The sequence below is a fragment of the Hibiscus syriacus genome, unplaced genomic scaffold, assembly GCF_006381635.1.
Source record: "Hibiscus syriacus cultivar Baekdansim isolate YM2019G1 unplaced genomic scaffold, ASM638163v2 tig00111758_pilon, whole genome shotgun sequence".
NCBI lineage: Eukaryota > Viridiplantae > Streptophyta > Magnoliopsida > Malvales > Malvaceae > Hibiscus > Hibiscus syriacus.
In genome coordinates this window covers 2,163,841-2,184,811 of record NW_024063170.1, presented here as the reverse complement: position 1 = coordinate 2,184,811, position 20,971 = coordinate 2,163,841, and the positions used below count along the sequence as shown (strand labels likewise).

Below are 20,971 nucleotides of genomic sequence, written 5' to 3'. Positions count from 1 at the left end.
AAGAGAGCGCTTTATCGGGGAGAAGAAGATGAAGCGAAATAATCAAGTATGGTAATGCTTACGTGAGCTTCTTTCCTTTTCGAGTTTTGATTGGATAAGGTTGCAGATTCTTCAATTTTAAACCCAATCTAACATTGACACATAATCGGGTTTTGGTAAGATTGGAAGCTCTGGATCATTTATACGGCGTCGTAGAAAGCGTCTTGTCTTGTGAGATTTAGAAAAGTTTACCACCTTGATTAAATAAATCAACTAATTAATGTCTGGCAGTGGCAGTGAAGCTTATGCGAAGGGTATGGTAGGTAGAACGTGTGAATATGTCAGAATTTTAAATTATTAAATGTGTCAATTTGAAAATATAAATTCCATAATTTATTTAAACCTAACATATAGAATAAGCCACATCCGGAAATGCAAGAACTTAATAAATAAAAAAATTAATTGGTGGTGAAAGTAATATCGTTATTATATAAAAATTTACTGACATTAATTCATATGATCACCTCTTCACTGTATATATGAGAAAATAAAGTATGTGTAAGAAATTAATTATAAAAAGGAAACCTCAAAGAATAAGAAACATCAAATATTACCGATTTTTTCTTTTTCTTTTTACAAGCTTTTGCTGATATCCTCAGAGATGGTGATTCCTTTCCCCAGTAACTCATCCACTGTTATGGAACTTGCAGAATCAATTTAATGACTTTTCATTGAATTCCATTCTATATTAAACTCAAATATAGAATATCAAATTCTTTTTTAATTAATGAATATAAAAAAAGTAAATATTTTATGAAAAAAAGTTGGATTACATAAGTTTCTTTATCCCTCATTTTTGTCACTACTTTCGTCTTATCCAGTCCTTATTTTAATATTTAACTCAATAATTCATTTGTCAAGCCATTTTTTCTATAAAAAAAATCAATACGACTGTAGGGTTAATTAGAATAACGAACATTTCTTTTAGACAAGAAGACCAGCCAAGGAATAAAAAATGACTAATATTACTATTTAAAGAAAGTCGGTCACCATTTCATGGAATAATTTAAATTTAGTTGGACCATTGCCAATTCATTTTAATTTCCATTTATGTTAACCCAAAACATTTTCATAACAAATTTGGCAAAAGATGACCAAAGTCTTAGAACTTTAGGTAAATTTAACTGTCATCATCTAAATTTAAGAGACAAGCTAGCTACACGGCATGCGCGGCCCATGCCTTGTAAACGAGGAGGACCAGGCAAAGCTAAAACCTACGATCCTGCTTCTAAAGTCGAGCAAAATTATCAACATTGCAACCTTTTTCTAAATTTAGCTATACACAACTGCAAGGTCAAGTACTCGAAGAAGAATGACTTGAAACACACACATGCTCCTACGACTACGTAAAACTCACACTCCTAGTTGGTTGCTTATAATCGGAAGGATCACTTCCTGATACAAACCCATGAGTAACTTAGTAACTTGGACAGAATTCATGCCCTGAAACTCTTCTGAGGAACCGACCTTTTTAATGGTCACTTGAATCTATCAAGCCTTTCTTTGAGAGGTTTATTATGCATTTGCTATCACTCTGGCACTGGTTTTCATATAGCCACCTAAAACAACAAAAATGGGAGAAAATGGAAGTTTGTTGGGAATAGGATGGGTGAAAAACCGAATCAGCCATGTTTATATGATATTCATCATTTCAGGTAGCAGATTCATCCATTGCTGCTAATTCCAAGCCTAGCTCCAACATTTTTGTTCATATATGATGGAAAGCAAATAAAGATTTATTCTATTCATCATTCTCCATTAAAACAAGAGCTCGCTAGAACTGTATCTTGGTTGCTATAGAAGGACCTACATCAATCAGCGAGTGAACTGGAAATTATATTCTTAATAAATGTGAAGAGGGTTGACGTTCAAATTTAGTTGGAATCCAAATACACGTTTAGAGGAAAAGAAGTCTTTGTTGTCTGCATCAAGCATAATATTAAGGTTTGAAGATACCGAACTTGACGTAACTATGACAATAGGAATGTTTCTCTCACGAGCAAACCTGAAGACCTTCTCATCTCTTTGGACCACCCCATCGGGACTGACCTGAAAATTAAGAGTGACTAATAGATATAAGGGAAAATTGTAAACATTAATTATGCCGAGATGCACCATCCAACAAAAAGATACATTTAAAAAAAAGTAGATGTTATATGTATTTTACTGGCACCACCCCACAAAACAAAACAAAAATTAAAGAGACGGAAATGAACTATCTTAAGCACCCCCTCTTGGTTGTAGTCGTCTCAAACTGCTTAAACATTCTATTTCTTTCTCCTATGTGACATTTTATCCATTCAATGTAAGTGTCACACCCTATTATAGGGGTTAATTTTTCTATTAATATAAATATGAAGTTTAAAGAGTAGTTAAATTAAACCATTGGGTTAACTAAGAAATATTAAGAGGATTTAAGGACCTCAAGTATAATTTTTCCTTTCTTTGGCTTTAGGAAGTTCTGGAATTCACCTGAGATTTCTTGATTGATGGATTTTTTATTTTTTGGGGAAAAAATAAAAAACCACAAATAGAAGATATTTTTGAAGAGTTTGTTCAGTTTTAAATTGGGAAATGGTGAGACGTGAAAGCTAAGCCAAAACCAACAAAGATTCAACCAAATTGAACCAAAGAACCAATTGGAACATCGAAACGGTAAATCTCGATAGACCACCACCAAGCTCAGCTGAGCTCCGACAGTATTGGAGGACCGTTGATGCTAGCTTCGTTCATGCGTCATGTCTTCACATGCAACCAAACAATAGATTGAAACAACAACCAGGCAACATGAGATAAATAAGGAGAGAAATAGAGAGGTTTTCGGGGTAAATCCTTCAATTTTCGATGATTTGGGTGATGGTGGGAAGATCCGTGTGATGGAAATATCGGAATAGTCGCGACGAACAACCTAACTCAGTTTGGGGTTTATCGGACGGTCACCGGAGACAGATCGGTGTGTTTTGTTTCAAGAAAACCGAATGGTTTTTGGTAGATCTACAATGAACCATGAGGTTTCACAATGAACCATGAGGTTTCTCAATGAATTGAGGTCGGATCTAGGATGAGGAGGATAAGATGCTTCGAACATGTAAATGAAGTCTCAAACGGTGACAAAATAGGCGGTTGATGCGGTGTACCGGCGATCGACCAGCAAGATTTCTTGCTTCACTTACAGAGCAGAACATGAAGAAAGAAAGAAAATGAAATGAAAATGAACGTGAAATGGAGCAGTGGAATAATGCACGTGGTTTTGGGGTTGTTATTAAAGTGAGAATGGGAAATTACAAGGTAAGCCATCCAAGTTGGTAAAAGCTCAACCTTATCTTCTAGCTTTCATATTGTTATGATTATGGTATAATGGTTTTAGTAAGATCACTTTAGTCACTAATTTTAGTAATTCAATATTATAATGGCTCCACAATTTTTCAATTTTACCAATTAGGTCCTCGAATTATTAAATTAGATTATAACAAGTTATTTTTATGGCGAGGGGAAATAATTAGACTCTATTTCTTAATAGAGATGGTTTGGGTTTATGAGAAGGATTGGAAGCTCGAAATCAAAGTTAATAAAAATTGAATTTGGGGATAACGAGATTGTGGCAACGTAATTGATTATTATTGAAAAATACATATTTTGGGCTTTTCGACATCCTGAGCTCGTTTTTAGGTCATTTTCATCAATCTCGAACCCGATAAGTTGTTTTTCAACTTTTTACCTTCTGATTCGATCCGTTTTTCACAATTAAGATTCGTTTCTGATGTAATTCATTTTTGTATGTACCCAAGATATTGTTGGACGTTAAATTCAAGTTCGAGAGTGATCGAATGAAGATTAAATGGTTGACCGATGTGGCTTGAAAATCAAAGTAATACATTACTATCTTTTGCATGCTTTATAGATAATGTTGGTATTAGTTAATGCATGGATGAAAACTTTTGGTCGTGTATGTATTTAATGTTTCTAACCTAAATCCGAATGCAGTAAAAAGTAAGTAAATTGAATAAGACTCAGATTACTCATATAAGTAACTAGAAGACTGATAAGAAATAATTTCAAGCTCAGTGATTAACCAGTAAAGCGATTAACCTCATAATCCTTAAATTCTGATTATTCTTGTTAAAAGTTTTATCGCCGAAAATACTTGAATAAGAAATTTTAAAATTACCCTTGAGAGGTAAAAATGGAACGATCTAACCCTTATAGTAAATATTTTCTTGAGAATTCGTATTTAATTTGATAAATTACTAGTTGTTGAAAACATTTTGATATTTCGATATAACAAATTAAGTTAAATTAGTTTTAAGATTTTTCAAAATGATTTTCTAAGTATATTCGATATAATTATTCGAATATCAAAACATTACTCAAAATATTTCAAAAATTATTTTTAATCCTTACTTAAGTGTAAAATTAAGTTTATCTAAAAACAATTTCAAAATAATCTTTCAAAGTATTTCGAACCATTTCAAAGTCAAAAATTCCAGATTGCTCAGAGGGAACCGATTCCCCCCCAATGGGGTACCAATTCCCCCTGAATGGTTTGGCTCAGAGATTTCCAGAATGCTCGGAGGGAACCGATTCCCCCATAGGGGGTACTGATTCCCCCCTGTTCAACGGTCGAAATATTTGAATTTTACACTTAGGGAACCGATTCCCTATGAGGGGGAACCGATTCCCCCACGCTCCAAGCTGTTTTATTAATTGTTTTCACACTAAAACGGCTATATTATCTTCATTAATTATCCCCAACGTTCAGAAGTGATTCAAGGTGTATTTAAACAAGTTCTGAAGCCCTTGATCAACAAGAAATCATAGAGAAACAAGAGAGAAAGCATCAAACATCAAGTTTGTGCAAATCAAGCCAATTTTCCTTTCAATATTCATTTTGCTTTCAAGAACACCATTTGTGCTCATTTGTAATTATCTTTGAGTGTTCTTTTCTTGTTCTAGAATTGTGCAAACATCTTACCTTGTGAGGTTTTCCTTGTAAGTTTGCAAATTTGTAATCTTCTCTTTGGGAAAAGAGTGTTCTCAAGAATTGGGGTATATTCTTGAGGGTATTGTAAGGTTATCTCTTTGGCCTCAAAAGAAAGAACAAATTAGTGAATTTGTTGGAAAATCCTTAGTGTGGATAGCTTAGGTAGTGGACGTAGACTTTGACTGAGAAAGTCGAACCACTCTAAATCGCTGTGCAAATCTTTTCAATTTTCTGCAAAAGCTTCCACCGAATTTTTAATTGCCAATTCACCCCCTCTTGGCTAATTCCGTCGATCGATTAACTCAACAATTGGTATCAGAGCCTAACTCATTTGAAGGTTTAATCGCCTCTTGAGTCGATTCGGGAAGAGTTATATCGATTATCAAAGTCATCAATGGCTCCGCTTCAAACTTCGACTCCGGCCTCGATTCGATGCCCGTCAACAAGCCTCCTTTCTTCAATGGAGCTAACTATGCCTATTGGAAGAATAGAATGATGTACTTCATTCAAGCAAGTGACATGGGAGCATGGAATGCTGTAGAAGAAGGATACATCAAACCTCTCACTCATCCAAGGTTGTGGAGTGAAGGAGAGACAAGAATGTTTCAGCTCAACTCAAAAGCCATCCATATCATTTTTTGTGCTCTTGGACCAGATGAATACGGAAGAGTTTCATCGTGTACAACCGCCAAAGAAATATGGGACAAACTTCAAGTCACTCATGAAGGTACTGATGAGGTAAAGAAATCTAAAATTAGTATTCTAACGCATAGCTATGAAAATTTCAGGATGAAACCAAATAAAGATATCAAAGGTATGACGGATAGATTTTCAACGATTGTCAATGGTCTCAAATCATATGGAGAGATCATTTCAAATGAAAAGTTTGTGAGGAAGTTAGTCTACTCCCTCACAAAATCGTGGCAATCAAAGAAGACGGCAATCATCGAGTCTAAGGACTTAACGTCCTTAACTCTTGAAGAGCTAATTGGGTCACTCCTCACTCATGAAATGATGCTCGAAGATGAGGTGGACCTAGAAAAAATTGACGAGACACCAAAGGAGAAGAGAAGAAGAAAAACATTGGAGTTCCTCTCAAATCCACAAAAGATGAGAGTGATTCTAATAATGATGATGATGACGAGGAAATGGCATTGTTTGCCAAACGGTTCAGAAAAATGATGAGACCTTACCGAGGAAGAAAATTCAAACGAAACGAAGGCCTCAAAAATGAACCAAAAGAGAAGGACCCAATCATTTGCTATGAATGCAAAAAGCCGGGGCATGTCAAATATGATTGCCCACAATTAAAGAAAAAGGGTCATCAAAGAATAAGCACAAGGCTCATGTGGCTACATAGAGCGATGAAGAAAGTTCCGATGAAGAGGAACAAGAAGTAGCAAACTTGTGCTTGATGGCATTCGGGGAAGATTCTAAGGTAACATCTAACTCATCCGATTTTGATGATTTATCTTTTGATGAGTTATTTGAGGAATACAATGGGTTGGCTTCGGATTATGAGAAACTGTTTTTAAAATATAAAAATGATGTTTCAAAATTGAAAAATGAAAACAAACTCATATCCAAAACCAACAATGATCTTGAAAGTAAAATCAAAGATTTGCAAATCAAACTAGAAGAATTTGAAAAGAAAAATTTAGATTTGCAAAATTTACTTTCAAAGATCAATGATGATCATCAAAAGAAAATTGATGATCTTAAAACTTCTTTTGATAAAGTTGGAACAAAACATTTTGAAAAAAGTGGAAATTCAAAATCCAACTTTGTTAGAAAATGTTTTAGAAACTACAATCATAGAGGTCCCCAAAGAACCTCTAATGGAAAAATTGTTAGAAGTATGTGGGTTCCTAAAGAACTCATTACTACTAAAGATAAAAATATCCTACACAAATGGATACCTAAGGGGACTAGGATTTTGAAAACTAACGAATATGGACCCAAAAGAATTTGGGTACCAAAAATCAAAAGTTAATCTATGTTTGTACGGAAAGGAGCATTGCTACAAGGCACGGGAAACAAATTCAAATTCATGGTACCTTGATAGTGGATGCTCAAGACATATGACCGGAGAAAAAAGCCGGTTCATTGAGCTTAACGCCAAAAATGAAGGAGAAGTGACTTTTGGAGAAATTCAAAAGGTCACATTGAAGGTATTGGTATAATAGGTAATACATCTTCCATACAAATTAAGAATGTTTTATATGTGAATGGATTAAAGCATAATCTATTGAGTATTAGTCAATTATGCGATAAAAGATTCAATGTCTTATTTGAAATTAATGGTTGTAAAGTCATTGACATTGCATCTAATCGGATTATGCTTGTTGGTCATAGAATAGGGAACATTTACATGGTGCATTTAGATTCTTTTGATATGACTAATTTATGCCTAGTTGCTAAAGATGAACATGATAGTTGGTTATGGCATAGGAGACTAGGACATGCTAGTATGAGTGTTTTGCAACGGCTAATTCAAGGTGATTTAGTTCGAGGGTTGCCTAAGCTTAAATTTGATAATGATAAAATCTGTGATGCTTGTGCTAAAGGAAAACAAAAGCGTGTTTCTTTTAAATTCATTAATGACGTATCAACTAGTAGAGTATTACAATTGATCCATGTAGATCTTTTTGGGCCAACTAGGACTACTAGCTTGGGTGGAAAACAATATGCATTTGTCTTGGTAGATGACTATTCTAGATATACTTGGGTTCTATTTTTAAGTACTAAAGATGAAGCATTAGAACAGTTCATTACATTTTCAAAAATAATCCAAAATGAAAAGGGTTACTCTATAACTAGTGTTAGGAGTGATCATGGCACTGAATTTGAAAATCTTGGATTTATTGAATTTTGTAATTCTAATGGTATTAGTCATAATTTTTCAGCACCTAGAACCCCTCAACAAAATGGAGTTGTTGAGAAAAAAAATCGAACTTTAGAAGAAATGGCTAGAACCATGCTTTGTGAAAATAATTTACCAAAATATTTTTAGGCGGAAGCCACAAATACCGCTTGTTATGTTGTAAATCGAGTAATGATTAGGCCAATTTTAAAGAAAACTCCATATGAAATTTTCAAAAATAAAAAGCCTAACATTAGTTATTTTCATCCTTTTGGATGTAAATGTTTTGTTTTAAACAACGGTAAAGAAAACCTTGGCAAATTTGATGCTAAAAGTGATGAAGGAATTTTTCTGGGTTATTCCTTACATTCTAAAGCCTATCGTGTATTTAATAAAAGAACTTTAGTTGTAGAAGAGTCTATACATGTTGTTTTCGATGATAATCCCCTTCCGAGGAAGGATTCTTGTGTGAATGATGATGTAGGTGTTATAAATACAAATGACGTTAGACATGAAGTTGGAGAACCATCATCAAAGGAAGAAACGAAAAATGAGGAAACTCACGATCCTCTTGAGAATCCAACCATTGAAGAAAGGGAAGTATCTTATCCAAGAGAGTACAACTATGTCAAGGATGGTGAAATTATAGGTGATCCATCAAAAGGGGTAACAACTCGATCTTCTCTTAGAAATATTTGTAATTATGTTGCATTTATCTCATGCATAGAGCCTAAGAATATTAAAGAAGCATTAAATGATGAACATTGGATTATGGCTATGCAAGAAGAGTTAAATCAATTTGAGAGAAATAAAGTATGGACATTAGTTGAAAGGCCTAGTAATAAATCTACTGTAGGTACTAGATGTGTATTTAGGAATAAGCTTGATGAGAGTGGTAATATAGTGAGAAACAAGGCTAGACTTGTTGCTCAAGGGTATACTCAAGAAGAGGGCATAACTATGATGAAACATACGCTCCCGTAGCTATGATGGAAGCAATTAGAATGTTATTAGCATTTGCATGTTTTCATGAATTTAAATTATATCAAATGGATGTTAAAAGTGCATTTTTAAATGGTTTTATAAAAGAAGAAGTGTATGTGGAACAACCTCCAGGTTTTGAAGATTCAAAATTTCCAGATCATGTTCTTAAATTGACAAAAGCTCTTTATGGTTTAAAACAAGCTCCTAGAGCTTGGTATGAAAGATTGTCAAATTTTTTAATTGAAAAAGGTTTTTCAAAAGGAAAGGTTGACACTACATTGTTTTTAAAGCATAAAGGTAAAGATTTATTAGTAGTTCAAATTTATGTTGATGATATAATATTTGGTTCTACTAATGATGTTCTTTGCCAAGAATTTTCTAAGCTAATGCAAAGTGAGTTTGAGATGAGCATGATGGGAGAGCTCTCATTTTTCTTGGGACTCCAAATCAAGCAAAGAAAAGATGGCATCTTCATTAATCAAGCTAAGTATGTCAAAGATATGCTCAAGAAGTTTGGACTGGAAAATAGGAAACCCCATAACACTTCAATGAGCTCTTCAACAAAGCTTGACTTAGATGAATGAGGTAAATGTGTAGATGTTAAATTATATAGGTCAATGATTGGCTCTTTGCTTTATCTAACGCAAGTAAACCGGATATTATGTTTAGTGTTTGCTTGTGTGCTAGGTTTCAATCATGTCCTAAAGAATCACATTTACTAGCTGTTAAGAGAATCTTTAGATACCTTAAGGACACTCCTAGTTTAGGAATTTGGTATCCTAGAGACTCTAGCTTTAGCTTGCATGCCTTTTCTGATGCGGATTATGGATGATGCAAATTAGATAGGAAAAGCACCTCCAGTACTTGCCAATTCCTTGGAAATATGCCGATTTCTTGGTTTTCAAAGAAACAAAATTATGTTGCATTATCTACCACTGAAGCGGAATACATTTCAGCCGGTAGTTGTTGTGCACAAGTTTTATGGATGAAACAACAACTTTTTGATTATGGAATTGAAGTAGGTACCATTCCTATCAAGTGTGACAATACTAGTGCTATTTGTCTCACTAAAAATCCCATCCAACACTCTAGAACTAAGCACATTGAAATAAGACATCACTTCATTAGAGACCATGTCACTAAGGAAGATGTAGTTCTAGAATATGTTGATACTTTGCATCAATTAGCGGATATATTTACAAAACCCTTAGACAAGGAAAGGTTTTGGACACTTAAAAGAGAATTAGGTTTAACTGACCTATCTTCACTTAGTGTTTAAAATAATTCAGCACTTTTAATAAATACTGAAAAATGCTTATAATAATAATTTTTGATTGCATTCTTGCTATTAGTTTGGGGGAGTTTATGATTCTTAGTGAAAATTAATTTTATGTTCAAATAATGTTTAAAGATTAATTTAATTGTTTGAACATAATTATTTTTCAATATATGAGTTGCTTATACCACTAGAGAAAATTAATTTAGCATTTTGTGTGCTTAAAAATCGGATTTTAGCATTTTGGTGCAGAGGGAATCGATCCCCCCATGAGGAAACCGATTCCCCCTTTGAATAGGAACCGATTCCCCCCACAGGGGAATCGATACCCCCCTGGGGTTCTGTTAAAATCGGGCCAGAACACCCAAAACCCCAAAACCAAAACCCTTCCGCCGTTCTCTCTCTCAATTTCTCAAATCTCCATTATTGCCTCAAATCATTGATTTTAATCGAAAAACACTTCAAATATCATCTCCTAAACTTGCAATCATCATTAAAATCGTGCAAACAACATCTAAATCCCCTCAATCTTCATCTTTCAAGGTAAATTTTTCTAAACTCTCTATTTCATTGATTTTTGAACATAGGATTAGTTTTAATTAGTTCTAGGTTGAAATAGTGATCGGGCATTGATTGTTTAGTGATTAGAAACTAGATGTTACAACTAATTTCTCAAAAACACAAAAATTTTCGATTTTCGATTTTTTTTTTTTAAAAAAATGTTTTTCAAATTATTGTGTTTTGATTAAATTATGTTGTTGTTATGAAAACTATACATATATTGTTTCTCAAAACCATATTTTTCAAAAGTTTTTCAAAAAACTTTGCCCATTAGGATTGATTTAGAGAACCTTGAAATATTGAGGACTCAATTGAGTTTTTGGATTAATTAAGTTGCATACATTTGTTTTTAAAATTACAGGCTATCAATCAATTCCGATTTCCTTCACCATGTCTAATCCTAAACGTGCTAGGTCTTCATCTAGTCGTTCTAGTCGTCAACCAAATCCACCTCCAAATCCTCCTCCTATTCCTCAAAATCCTATTCCAAATCTTGATCCTAACTTGACTATCCAAAATTCTTGTTTCAATCAACCAGGTCCTAAAGATTATCGTTATTGGTTTTACCAATATTTTGACTCGTATAAGATTAGGGAAGAATTTATCCCATCTCTTCAAGCTATGGTTGCTATTAACTTTAAATATCTCCCTGTCTTGCACCAATAGAAATTTGATAAACTTTTCGAACTTGAACCCGTTGTCTATCATCAACTTGTTCGTATCTTCTACTGTAATGCCGTTTGTATCAAAAATCGTGACAAGACCAAAACCATAGGAGTACGTTCCTACCTCCTAGGTCAATATTTCCATCTTGATCCGGATTACATAGCCAATGCCTTAGGCTTGGATAATGAAGGTTTATCAAATGAAAAACAAGTTTTAGGCTCACGATATAAACAGAATGATAGTGCAAGTGTTCTAGATCTTCATGAGCGTTTTCTTCATCTCATGATCACTTGGTGGTTTCGACCATCCGGGGGTCGTTATTCTACTCTTAGAGCTTTAGACCTATGGTGGTTGCATTGTTTTGAACACAGCATAAAAATAAACCTTTCCGAGATTATCTTTGCTGAGATCGTTGAAACCGTTAACCTAGTGCCAAATAAGAAACTCTGTTCTTCACTAGTTTACGGTTGTATCCTTAGTAATCTCTTTTCTAAAGCTGAGCTTCGAGTTGGTCTAGATGTCGCTTTTCCTCTTAAGAAACAAATCAATCTTCTTTCTTTAACAAGAGCGGGATGGGTCAAAAATAAAGAAACCGGTGAATGGGTTCGATCTTCTGCAACTACTCCGGGAGCTAGTTCTTCACAAGCTCCACCCGAAGCTGACGAAGATCTCGAGCAATTAATGCGAGACATCGATGAAGCTGAAGATGAACCTGAGCAGCCCAAGGAGCAGCCCGAAGAGCAAGCACAACAATCGACTCAAATGCCTCCATATTTTCAATCTTTTATGGAGACATTTGATTACCGATATGCGACCATGGATTCGCGCTTTAATTCTATAGAGTCCCATTTATCCACAATGGGAGCTCAACAATTAGAAATTCTTAGGGAAATACGTGCAAATAATGAAGCAACCAACGCACGTATTAATGACCTCACTAACGAAATGGCCGCTATGCGAGCTCGTTTTCCTCCTCCTGATCCAGATATGTGATTAAATGTTTTACTTTCTAAATTTATTGTTTTAACATTTTGAATATTTTGGGATGTTTGAATTTGAGGATTGTGAATTTGTTTGGATTTATGGATGGTTTGAACTTATATGTTTGGTGTGATTTATTTATTATTGCATCATTTACATCATTATTAGCAATATGACCAATTTTGCCATATCACATTATTTATGATATTGATTACGGAACTAATGGCTAACGTTTCTCTTAATTGTGATCTTAGCAGCTTATGCATACATATACCTAATCAATTGGCTAAATGTTTTTCATGTTTCTTTGAATCTTTTTGATTTAACAAAAAGGGGAGAAGTGTAAGTGTGTGTTTTAAGTGTGTTTTAAAATGATAAATGTGTTTTAAAATGATAAATGGGAGAAGTGTTAAAGTAAGGGGGAGTAATTTCAAAACTTGATTTCAAAATCTTAAAATTACTAAAATGTTTTGTTATATCAAAAAGGGGGAGATTGTTGAAAACATTTTGATATTTCAATATTCGATATAATTATTCGAATATCAAAACATTACTCAAAATATTTCAAAAATCATTTTTAATCCTTACTTAAGTGTAAAATTAAGTTTTAATCTTAAAACAATTTCAAAATAATCTTTCAAAGTATTTCGAACCATTTCAAAGCCAAAAATTCCAGATTGCTCAGAGAGAACCGATTCCCCCCAAGGGGGTACCGATTCCCCCCTGAATGGTTTGGCTCCGAGATTTCCAGAATGCTCAGAGGGAACCGATTCCCCCATAGGGGGTACCGATTCCCCCTGTTCAACGGTTGAAATATTTGAATTTTACACTTAGGGAACCGATTCCCTATGAGGGGAAACCGATTCCCCCCACGCTCCAAGCTATTTTATTAATTGTTTTCACACTAAAACGGCTATATTATCTTCATTAATTATCCCCAATGTTCAGAAGTGATTCAAGGTGTATTTAAACAAGTTCTGAAGCCCTTGATCAACAAGAAATCATAGAGAAACAGAGAGAAAGCATCAAACATCAAGTTTGTGCAAATCAAGCCAATTTTCCTTTCAATATTCATTTTGCTTTCAAGAACACCATTTGTGCTCATTTGTAATTATCTTTGAGTGTTCTTTTCTTGTTCTAGAATTGTGCAAACATCTTACCTTGTGAGGTTTTCCTTGTAAGTTTGCAAATTTGTAATCTTCTCTTTGGGAAAAGAGTGTTCTCAAGAATTGGGGTATATTCTTGAGGGTATTGTAAGGTTATCTCTTTGGCCTCAAAAGAAAGAACAAATTAGTGAATTTGTTGGAAAATCCTTAGTGTGGATAGCTAAGGTAGTGGACGTAGACTTTGATTGAGAAAGTCGAACCACTCTAAATCGCTGTGCAAATCTTTTCAATTTTCTGCAAAAGCTTCCACCGAATTTTTAATTGCCAATTCACCCCCCTCTTGGCTAATTCCGTCGATCGATTAACTCAATACTGGTCCACCTGTTAAATTCCTGATATGTTCATAAAGTAGCTGATAACTAGATCCTAACATTCGAGAAGATACAAGACCTAGAATTATTGAATTATCATCAAAAAACTAAAGACTAAAACATCGAGAGTATTATTTATGTTTGAGTTGTTTAGAAAATTAAATCAAATGGAAAGATTAGATTAAAAGAAATTACCAAAATACCCCTAAAGTGTAAAATAACTCAAAGTACCTCTAAGCCCTAGAATAACTGAATACCCTCAAGCTCCGAGATGAATGAATTACCCTCGAATACCAAAATGACCTAAAATTTTCTACTTCCTAAGAGAACACCCGGAGGCTAAATTACCAAAAGTACTTTACAACTCCAAATTTCATCGAAATGACTATATTATATGACATTGAATGGAAGTAATGTACGTATCCAAATTGTTAAAACGATCAAATTACTCTAGAAACTCTGAAATGATCGGGGTAAACTTGAATACTAAATGTCCTAAGTAACCTCTATGACCTAGAATTAAGTGGATGGCTTGGATAAATCTGGAAATGCTGATGAACTTATATGTTGTAATGTCCATAAGGGTTAGGAACCCTGAATTAACCATATCTACATTTTTTCATACCGTTGCAATATAGAAATGAAATAAATACCATTATATTATCTGTTCGTCTCCCTAAGATCAATTCAACGATGATTTTAAAGGTGGTTAGTTCAACTAGAGCAATCGGTATTAAGAAGTGAATAATGGTGAAGTACCTCGGTCTGAATAATTGGCAAGTATCACAGTGTTGGGTTTGGATAGTTTAATTAGACTAGAAATTAAATCCTATTAAAATACAAAAGTTTCATGGTTCTCTACCTGATAAATACCAAGTATCTCCGAATAATATTTGGATCCTCTAGTATGTTCCTTATGTGACATTGAAATGTTTTACTATTTTAAACGAGATTTTCCGAAATCACCGATTTACTGGTTTATGAACTATGATTACTTGAAATATGTTCTTTGGTTATCTGCTTTCACTGGAAAATATGATCGTTCTGATTTATGGATCATGAAATCTACTGGTTACTACTTGAACATTTTTATTGCGATATTATCTGGGTAGATTAGAGTATGGAGGTTCAGCTCTGATCAAGCTGGTAAATCCTTACGGACCTAAGGTGGCCCTTGAGTAGGCTTTGAGGCCCTGAGATCCTTTTTGGGTAGGCTCTCAGGCCCCAAGGCATTCCCCTTAGGTTAATCATGGGACTACATATGGTGTACGGGTGGAGGGCAGTTATATTTTTATTTTAATGTCACGTTTATGATATTTTATTGGATCATGATCCAAATATTACGGTTTACTATTAAATTTGATTTCTATTGGATACTGTATGGGTAGGAATCTAGAGTATGAAGGTTCAGCTCTGATTAAGCTGGTAAATCCTTACGGACCTAAAGTGACCCTTTGGTAGGCCCAAGACATTCCCTTAAGGTGGCTTCTTTGCTGTATGCTTAAGGTAAGACCTTATGGATGCAGTTCTGGGAAACTGCATAAAGGTGTTCAGTTGGAGGGTTCTACTATGGTTTTAAAAATATGTTTTAAAATGTTATTGTTTTAAAAAATGTCTATATCTCTTCACTGGTTTTGGTTGGAACACACTAGACGTCCTATTTTGATCTCCTGAAAACTTGATACTATGAATATTTCCTATGAACTGAGATCTTCATGGCTTTTACTCGATGAACTACCAGTGGAACCCCAACTTATCTCGAAAACTTGTATACGTCTGATTCAACAAAGAAATTTTTATTGTTCTACATTTATCTGCATGTTCTGAAGCATCAATTGATAGTTCTATATTACTGAGCTTCCCAAAGCTCACTCTTTTACTCACCATTCCAGGTTAAAAAAATCAAACCAGTGCAGCTATCGACATCAGTAAAAGAGTTCCACCGGCGTTGCTTGCGGAGTATGGTGCATGTGATTAGGGGGCATGTAGGTTGTATTTTATTTTATATACGAGTCTGAAATTTGTTTTATTTCTGAATATTGATAAATTTTACTTTTGTATTTATAAATTATTTTTATGATTTTTACATGTTTTAACAAAAAATTTTAATTTTTACGGGATTCTTACGGTGGGTCGCTCTGGTGTTCTTAATGTGACACCCCTGATCGGATTGGGTCACCCGTATCGGTCCGTGGGGTTACAGTAAGCACTTATAGTTTGGAGTCTTCCAATCAGCCCATCAAGAATAGCATCCCAAAAACTTCCTAGACATTTCTAGAGTTAAACCAACATTTAAGAAAAATCTCTCTCAAGTTTTATATGATAATCTAACAACCCTTATTGCTACTTGTCTAATGCCCTTTTTTATTCAAAACTGGTTTTTGAACCAAATGTACTACAAACAAAGGCTTTCTTTCACAACTTAGTGGAGATTACTGCATAATCTTTATGAATCAGCATGACCATGTTAGCACATAAAACGAGATAAAACAGGTAATTCTCTATGATATTTAGTCTGCTCTCCAGGGCTACCACCGAAAGGCAATTCTCTACCAAAAGTTAAGTTGATGATGGATTCACGGAAAGCACGAGTCTAATGAAGATCTAATTTTACTTCTCGTAGAAAAGGAAAAAGTACTGGCAAAAAGAATAAGAACAAAATTAAGCAAATGGATCCAATTATGAACTTAACCTCTAATCCACCCAGTTGATCTCCATCAAGGATATCAGTGCCAGCATTGTATATAATCAACTCAGGAGTGAATTTACTCCTCGCTACCTGGCATTTGCAACTAATAACTACAATGAGGTAATAGCATAGGAAGAAATTTTAATACAGTATTTATAACATGAAATTAATAAAAGATGACAAGTAAATAAAAAGAAAGAGGGAAACATAAAAGAGAAAGAAATGCAAAGCAAAAGTATATAATCAATGAACTTGTAAACTGATACCCAAAATGGACGTATCTGAAGAACACATCAGGCAAAGATCTATAAGTGTCGGCGGAGAAAATACAACAGATATGGAAACCATAATTAAAAAAGATCTACCAAAATGCATAACGAAGCATGCTGAAGGTAGCTGAAAGAAATCTATACCCCAAGTGCTTTATCCAATTGCTTCAAGTACTCGTCAGTTGCATGTAGTCCCAGTCTGTTCATACATGGCAAAATTAAACCAAGTAAAGACATCGCCAGCAATGAGCTAACTTCATTAATAATATGCCAGATGCTCACCACCACTTCAACCATATGATTAATATAATTTCTAGCGGTCAGGTCCTGAAGCAATTTAATGAAAGAAAAAAAAACCAAAAGGTGAGGTGATATGTCCTCTTATATTGATATTTCTAGAAGAGAACGTCAAAACTCTTTGCATAGAGCAATGAAAAAAATACCAACATTTACAAAGACAAAACAAACTATTGTCTAGGAGAGAGGCTGTTGAGGTTCAACTAGAGAAGATACAGTACAAATTTAGACAGAAAGCACTTACAAATGGGTATATTTCAGGGATGTGCATAGATATACACGCGCTCTGCCAAGTGCCAATTTAAACATAAACATTGAAAATCCAAGAAAAATAAACACAGCATCATGAGTAAAAGTAAAGCATCCTTACCATCATTACCAAAATCCATTTCATGACCATTTCCTTGACGTGCATCTAAATCAATTATCATCACCCTGAAAAAATGTTGTAAAGTAAAAAGAGAATAGCCGATTAATAAAAGATAGTAGTCATTCGAGTATTTGAGAATATGATGACATATAAAGATTTCGAAGACTTCATTTTTAGTTTTAATCTAATCATTCTATTACCTTGATATATTTGACCGAACAAAAGCAAAATGAATGCAAAGGGAAATGTCTGCGTAAGCACAAAATCCACCTCCACTTCCACCACTACAGTGATGAAACCCTCCAATATTTATAGCCCATCCTCGCTCCAACGCAAACCTACCCGCCAGAACAGTTCCACCCACCTGTAGTAACATTATCAGTATAATACTAGTCTGAAATAAAATTCAATCTCCAATAAAAAAGACAATGATGTAATTAGCTCCAAGACAGACTATGAGTTTATGACTTCACCTGCCTTTGGAAGGGATAAAGAACTTTCATCTGAACAAGTGAATTGGGTAACATAGCTAGAGGAGGAACCTACGCAACACAACTTTGAATCAATCTAAGAAGTATAATAACATCGTTTGAAACTATTTAATCCTCAGCCAACAAAAACCATCAAATTATAACAGACACAGCCAGTAAAATATTTAATAAGGTATACACAACATAAAAATCCCATGAACCCAAAATCACTAGAAATGAAATCCAAGTAAGCAAGCTAATTTTTGGAGAATAAATTTATTCTTAAGCAGAGCCACAAGTCACACTTGATAATTGCAATGAAGCAAATAAAATCCAAGAAAGCAACTTCACAGAAAAATAAAATAAAAACAAAATTATTGCGTAAGGAAATTCTACAAGGTACCTCAGTTATCATGGCAACATTCACACTGCTCTTCAGGCTATTCAGGTATGCTTCTGTATGCACCTGCAGACAGATACCGCATTAACTGACTATGCTGTTTCATTACCTATTATCTCCCTTTTTCGTCAATAACCATAAGCCATGGTGCATGTCGAAACCAGTTTTCGCCCGGGCACGAAATTTTACTTGGCAGGAAAAATAAAAAAGAATAAATAAATGATTTAAAATAAAATATTTTGGGAGTCGCCATTGATCTTTTGGGTTAGGTAGGTCAAATACCTAAAAATAATCTTTTAAAATAGTTTTTAAGAAAACATAATTTAAAAGATAAACTGATATGCGTATAACCAAAAAATTTTAGTAAAGAAGGTATTCGTGGTCGATTACGTTTAGGGAAGGATTACCACCCCTATAACACCCAAAATTGGAACTCATTAATTATAAATTGTCTATATTATTAGAAATTTAAAAAATTCGAAGGTATATTTAATTTATAATCTTGTTATTTCAAATTTATTACTATAATTTTAAGAAAATCTATTAATATATATATATATATATATAAGATATTTATTTACTTAAAAATATCAGAAAAGGGCTTCTAGGTACTTTAAGACAGCTCTTTTCTTAATATTAAAAAACAAATAAATATTAACAAAATATTTATCTAAAATAATTAAAAATATATATAATTTATAAAAGTAAGATATTTATTTATTTAAAAATATCAGAAAATGGACATCCAGTTGCTTTAAGACTGCCCTTTCTTAATATTGAAAAATAAATATATATCTAAATATAATTATTTTTCTTAAAAGTCATTTATAAAATTAAATCTATAAACAATGATAATAATAATTAAATTTATTGAAAATAAACATATGAAATTAAAATATAACTAAACAGTGACTAAAATAAATAAAATTAAAACTATATATTTAAAATATAAAAAGTAATAAAATTTGTAATGAAAATATTAAAATTAGTGACTAAATTATAATATATTAAGATTAAATATCTAATTAGTAATTAATTATTTAATATTTCAGTGACTAAACATGCTATTTTTCCTATTATTAATTTAGGGACTAAAATAAAATTAGATAAAATTCGGATATCAAATTAAAACATGCTTTCGGGACTATAATATTATTTAACAGAATTATAATGGTTATTTCAGTTATTTTGCCTAAAATTTATATAAGTAAATCAGTGACTAGATTATAAAATAAATAAAATTAAGGAGACGAATTAAAATAATTATAATTTGAATTCAATGACTAGATTGAAAAACATATAAAACAGAGGGACTGTAGAAGGGGTTTAACAATTATGAAATTATACAGGTACCCTCCCCAAAACGGCGTCGTTTGGAGAGGGGTATATAAGCCCAAAAACCGACCCCCTTAGGCCAGATTTCTTCATTTCTCTTCTTTGGTTCTCTCTCTCAGGAGAGAGAACCTCTCTTTTCTCTCTATAATCCTCCCACTGGAGGAACGGTGGTCACCGGCCGACCGCCGTAAATCACCATCGACACCCACCGCCGGCCACCATCCGCGATGGCCGGAGTTCACCTAACTATATCAAAACGAAACCCTTTTCTCCCTAAAGCCAAATCCGATAATCTTTTCCCCTAAAAACCTTTAGATTACCCTAGATCTAAAGAAAATCGAAGCCTTTACCTCGGTTGAAACGACATGGGCGACGGTTTGAAAACCAACGGTCGTAGGTAAGTCTTTCTCTCTTCTCTCGATTGTGTTTTTTTTTTGTTGGTGTTGTTGTTGATTGCTTGTTGTTTTTTTTCTTGTTGGTCTCTCGATTGCTGGGTGTTGTCTTGGTTGTTTCTCCTCGGATTCTTCCTCTCCCTTTTTTTACAGGTTTGGTGGTGACCTACCTCAAGGCTCTCCTCGGACCAGTCCAAAGGGGGAAGCTTTGGTGAGTCACCATAGCTATGGTGGTGACTCACCCCTAGAGAAGTGACATATGTGGCTTCGTGGCGGTTCTGGAGACTTCAGCGATGGTGGTGTCGTGGCAGCAAAGAGTCGGCAGCTGTTGGTTGGGTCACTTGGCGTTTGAGGCGTCGACATCAGCTGGATAGTTGAGGCAGCGGTGGTTGGGATGTAAACCCTAATTGAGATTAGGATTACACATTTGAGTCTTGTAATTGGGCCTTGGGATTTAATATTTGAGCCTGTAAATAAATAAAATTATTTAATAATAATAATAATAAAATAATTATAATTATTATAATAATACTAAAAATAATAAAACCGGGATAAAAATTTAGTGTATTCGGTGCATATAAACAAAGTGAGGGGAGAGTCCAAATACCTCAAGTAAATCATCTGTGGAAGCTTCCAATGGCTCAACAATAGAGCTTTTTTCCAGATAACCTTCACAAATCAAGAACCGACATATCCGACCCCATTTTGAAGAATCGAATGCGTCAACCGCTAATAACTAACTAAAAGAAATTCAAAATCTTAGAATTTCTCAAGTCCGAGGAAGCTGATATAGTAATAAGAATAGATAACCGGAACCTAAAATACAAATATTCCAAATTAGAAACAAAACAATTTAACTATATATGTAAAAAATTTAAAAATCATTGGAAAAATAAATGTAACCTTGGAAGAAACATCGGG

General features: G+C 33.9%; 1 protein-coding gene across 1 annotated transcript; it reads right to left on the bottom strand.

Annotated features, from left to right (window-relative positions):
• Positions 1–17,054: 17,054 nt before the first annotated feature.
• LOC120169354 (histone deacetylase 2-like) lies at positions 17,055–17,980 on the bottom strand. Its single transcript, XM_039177513.1, has 4 exons — positions 17,927–17,980; positions 17,654–17,817; positions 17,454–17,518; positions 17,055–17,369 (listed from the first exon to the last, which is right to left on the bottom strand). The coding sequence occupies exons 1-4, from the start codon at positions 17,978–17,980 to the stop codon at positions 17,341–17,343; spliced, it is 312 nt and encodes a 103-aa protein (XP_039033444.1). The 3' UTR covers positions 17,055–17,340.
• Between the last annotated feature and the right edge of the window lie 2,991 nt (positions 17,981–20,971).